The sequence below is a fragment of the Pinus tabuliformis genome, chromosome 8, assembly GCF_031772625.1.
Source record: "Pinus tabuliformis cultivar Carrire ecotype Pingquan chromosome 8, CPIR1, whole genome shotgun sequence".
In the NCBI taxonomy this organism is placed as follows: domain Eukaryota; kingdom Viridiplantae; phylum Streptophyta; class Pinopsida; order Pinales; family Pinaceae; genus Pinus; species Pinus tabuliformis.
In genome coordinates, this window is record NC_142294.1 from 2,042,400,695 (window position 1) to 2,042,405,859 (window position 5,165).

The 5,165-nt window shown below is 32.6% G+C and overlaps 1 protein-coding gene across 1 annotated transcript; it reads right to left on the bottom strand.

Annotated features, from left to right (window-relative positions):
• Positions 1-807: 807 nt before the first annotated feature.
• Positions 808-2,579, bottom strand: LOC149244656 (uncharacterized). Its single transcript, XM_089368041.1, has 2 exons — positions 1,374-2,579; positions 808-1,290 (listed from the first exon to the last, which is right to left on the bottom strand). The coding sequence occupies exons 1-2, from the start codon at positions 2,337-2,339 to the stop codon at positions 1,276-1,278; spliced, it is 981 nt and encodes a 326-aa protein (XP_089224167.1). The 5' UTR covers positions 2,340-2,579; the 3' UTR covers positions 808-1,275.
• Between the last annotated feature and the right edge of the window lie 2,586 nt (positions 2,580-5,165).

Here is a 5,165-nt window from a genome sequence, read left to right on the forward strand (position 1 = left end):
GATTGAGATTTATCTGGTAGTTATGTTTTTTTGCCCCATTTAATTATATTGATTAATTAATATTTTTTTTTATATGAAACCCTCTCATATGAAGTGAGTTATAGTTTTTTTTGAGCATATGTATTAATCAGCCACGATATTATAAGAAAACTTATTTACAAATTATGAATCTCCATGGGAAAGTAGGATATATATATATATATATATATATATATATATATATATATATATATTGATTTTTTTAAATTTATTTTAGCAACTTGAGACATAATAAGAAGTGTTTTAATCTTATTATGGATTGATGCCTAATTACATTTACCAACCATTTAATTTATATGGCTGCACTAGTGTATCTATTATTCATTCTGGACGTTGCATTAAATTTTATTACTATTTACTTGCTTCATTTAACATTATTAATTACTTAATGGTTGTCTACCACCACTAGAATCTACTTAGATCTATCTTAACTTTGGAACTATCAAACATCTAAAGAAATCAAAATCGTCAAGATATAAACCTTTATTCAAATTTTACACCCTAAAAGTTGTTTTCACTTCAATACCTAATATGAAAAAAACTTCTACTCCAACTAACATAATATTCTATTCTATACTTTATGTTAAAATAAAAATAAATGATATTAACATTGGGAAAATCACTACTTATCGCTCTAATCTCTATAACAAATTTTGAGATATTTATTATAAATGAAAAAAAAAATATATCTCATTATTTATCAATCTTGCATGTTGATAAATCTTTTTTGGAATATCTATTTTAAGAATTTAACAAAGTCAAAATAAATAGCTAATTTATTCACTCTAAAAATCAAAATAAATTTTACAAATGTACACACAATAGTCCTCTCCCTACCACCACCTAATTGAAATTTTTCACAGATTCAGTTTATGTGATGTACATTATGTCGAGACCATATAACTGAATTTCAGGAGATACCACTCCTGTTCTCTTACATTGAAAGACGACGATATAACAGACAGTAGTTTCCATGGAATATAACATGTACTACCTCACATAAATCTAATTTACATGCTTCTAATTGTTCAAAGTTTTACTTGGTAGCATCAAATACCTGCCGCTCATTCTACAACTAGTCCTATCCTTCTGTCATTGCCATTAATGAAACGATTTAATTTAGAAGGGACAACACGGGAATTTCATTTGTAATTCACACAGAAAGTTGCAGTTGGACAGATTTGTACTGACCATCTGTCCCTACAGGGACACTTTTTCTAATCTCCCACACCCATTTCACTTCACGTTCCTCTGCACATCAAATTTCGTCCATCAATCTCTGAAACCCTAAAATCAAGCACAAAAGATGAGTATTCAGTTAGCACTTAGAAAACCTTATTCATCCTTTCTGAATCTTCTCTGAACATTGTGAACAGATACATGCATACAAATGTGAACACAATTGCACAGAACCGGCCATAGAAGACGAAGCATAACAAAATGAGGATCATAACAGTTGCACCCCGATTGGCATTATAAGCCATGGCCGGCCTGTAGAAGCAATCCGATCTCTCAGCTCTGGCAGGCCGATTATCGATGGACACAACCCTTCTGTATTTTTTAGCTTTAGACTGATGATTCTTGTGCTCGGAATCGATGTTTTCGGGCTTCAAGGCAGTCGGGCAAGCCGGAGCCAAGAAGTCGGTTGGGTCACCGTGAGCTTTGCGAGGGCTGGTGGGCGCACTCACAGTAGAACCCGGAGCTCGTATGATTTTTCTACTGCTGTCTTCCTGCTCAGCAATGGCTTCACGACTAGGGTTAGGGTTAGGGTTTTCGAAAAGCACTGCCAAGAATGAAGCCCCGCACATAATAAATTTCACCAGCATCGCGCTCACACCCAAAACCCAGAAGGACGTGTTCTTCAAAAACCGAGACCACGGCATGACTGGGCTATGGCTCCTCTTATCGAACCCAGAAATCAAAATGCTCTCAGACTTACAATTATTATCATTCCTTTCATCTTTTCCCGTCAATTCCACACCCGTTTCTTCATTATTATTCTCGGCAGGTACCGCGTTCGAAACCCCGGCAGCCTCCTCGCCACTGTTTTTCCTCCCGATTTTACGATCTCTGGCTCCAATCACAACCGGAGTCCATCCCTTCCTCGAAGACATGAACCTCACCATGGCCTGCGGCGCACCAGTCTTCTGCGCAAAACGTTCTCTTTTGGCGGAGAGCTCAGCATAGATGCTCTCGAACTTATCAAGCCCAGTGGTGGAATAAGGATTTGATCTCTGCCCATGTCGCGGCCGAAATCTCGGCCCGGGTGAGACCACGATTTCTTCTGCATCCCCTACCATTGACAGCCTTCCACAATGAATTAATCTGTTCTCTGCACTCAATATACACCTTGATATATACACACTGATCCTCACACACAAACAATGAACATAGGTATGTACACACTGATTCTAACACACAAACAATCCAACATATAAAAGCAGTGGTGGGATCACCGGTAGGCAGTATCTAGCGTCAGGTGGTTCTGAAAGCTTCTGCGGGTTGCTATAGTTAGGTACATTACAGTTCCGGTAATTTCACAACAATTATATTGACTATAACAGATTGCACTGCTTCAATCAAGTGCCCCAACGCTCTATTTGGAAGATGGCCTTTTACTTGTTTTGAAAGGTCAAATTTAAAATTAGATTTCATGAAGTTTCAATCAAGATTGGAATTTCAAAAACTATTCATCTGTCAGAAGGCGATAGTTTTAATGCTGCAACAACTACTGTCCCTCGTCTTTTAGTTGTTTTGGAAGGCCATATTTAAAATTAGATTTCATGGAGTTTCAATCAAGTTTGGAATTTCAGAAACTATTCATGTATCAGAAGACGATGGTTTTAATGCTGCAACAACAACTGTCGCTCGCCTTATATGAAAGATGGAATTTGAAATTTTTAGTTCTCTGGAACGTCAAATTTTAAGATTAGATTTTCTGAATTTTCAATCAAGATTGGAATCTCAAAAATTATTCATCCATCAGAAGATGATATTTATCCATCAGAAAATGATGGTTTCTAATGGTGATTGGAATTTCTAAAACTATTCATCCGTAAGAAAATGATGGTTTTAATGGTAAAACAACTGTATTTAATAAGTTGTTTGTCTTTATAAAATGTTTCAATATAAATATTTTATTTATTAAAATTGATTATTGATTTTAATGATTAAAGTTTATTAATTTCTAAATGATATTTGATTTATAAAATGTTTCAATATAAATATTTTATTTATTAAAATTGATTATTGATTTTAATGATTAAAGTTTATTATTGATTTTAAAGGATTATTATTTAAAATTGGGTAATGTAATTTTTTAAAGACTATTATTTTTAATTATTTGAAATGTAATTTTTGAAGAGGTAAATAAATTTAATTCATAAAAAAATTCAAAACATTAGATTTATACAAATTATATAATTTAAATATGTTAATTTAATCAAATCTGATTATTAAATTTCAAATAAAACTTTAAAAAATACATGTCAAATTAGTTGATAAAATATTTTTTAATTTTTAAATAACTAAGATATTATATAAATTAAATTAACCAAATTACAATATTATTTTAATTATATATAGACAATTTTTTTAATCATGAATATTTATTTTACATTATCTTTAATTTATAAATAGAATTTGTTATAAATGGTTTCACATCTCACAAAATTATATTTAATTTTAAGGTCACAACCAATGTAGATATATATTTAATTTTAAGGTCACAACCAATGTAGATATATATTTAATTTTAAGGTCACAACCAATGTAGATATAAGATTGGTGTCTGAGACCCCTTTGTTTGTGGGACAAAATTTGGTGTATGAGACCCCCTTGTTGTTGAAAATAGCAACAAGAAATGCTAAAAATAGAAGTGCTAAAAATAGCACTGCTATAAATAGCAGGCATAGCAACAAGGAATGAAAAATGGAATTGCTAAAAATAACATTGCTATTTTTCGCAGTTCGGGATAGATTAGTCCCTGAACTAAAATAGTGAAGTAAAATTCAAATTTGATCTTAGTAGGTGTTTGTAAAATAATTAATTAATTTATCTTGAGATAATTAGTTGTAGAAAATCAAACATGAAGTCTATGTGGGAACATACAACAGTTTCTCCATTAATTGAGGAATTTATCCATCAGTTAGATAAGGATGAGTTGTAATATTGAGTTGTAATTAGTTGGCTCAGTTAACTGAGTCAAGTCCAGTTAAATTAGTTCAAATAGTTTGTTGAATTAATTGTACGTTCAGTTAGTTAATGCTTGCATGTCCAGTTAAATTAGTTCAAATAGTTTGTTGAATTAATTGTGTGTTCAGTTAGTTAATGCTTGCATGCATGTAACTGCTCTCGTAAATAACTCATGCATATTAGTTCAGAGAAAGACCCAGTTGAGATCAGAGGAGGCACAATGTACTATCAGTTGGATGGATTTTTCCCATAAAAGAAACTTGTCTATGCAAAAGGATTTATCTCCTTCAAGTTTGTGCAGCTACTACTTGGTCAAGTGAGCAGTGTGAGGTGGAAATTCACATGTGTGGAAGCACTCGACCCCAAGAAAAACTACCCAAAGAAAATAGGGGGCTTGGAGAGCAGAGGAGAAGGTTGTGAGGGCTTTTGACTGTCTATGATCTGTATTGTTTGATTGCAGAGAGAGCAGGATAGCTTGATAACTGATTCTTTTTGTAACTTGAACAAGATTTCCATTTGTATGATAATACAGAGTTGGGGTTTTAGGTTGAGGCTTTCCCCGGGTTATTTTTTCTGTGTTATGTGTGATTGGTTTTTCATTTTCAGTTATATTTGTTATCTAGATCTTGGTCAATTCGATTAAGCTTCCACAAAGTGTTGTAGAAGTAGATCTTGTATTGTGTTTTAGTATATTGCATAATCTGTTGATCTACAGTGGGAATTTCTACACTTGTTTGTGAGACAAAAGACCCACCTCTATACAAGAATTTAACTGCTGAAGTCTACAAAAATATACATAATCAATCTCTTTTAGAGTTGAACCTGTAACCTCTTAGACGAAAACATATACTCTCTATACATATTATTTTAATTAAATTGAAAACAAAAAAAACCTAACTATTTTTAAGATAAATCTCAACCCTCTATTCTCT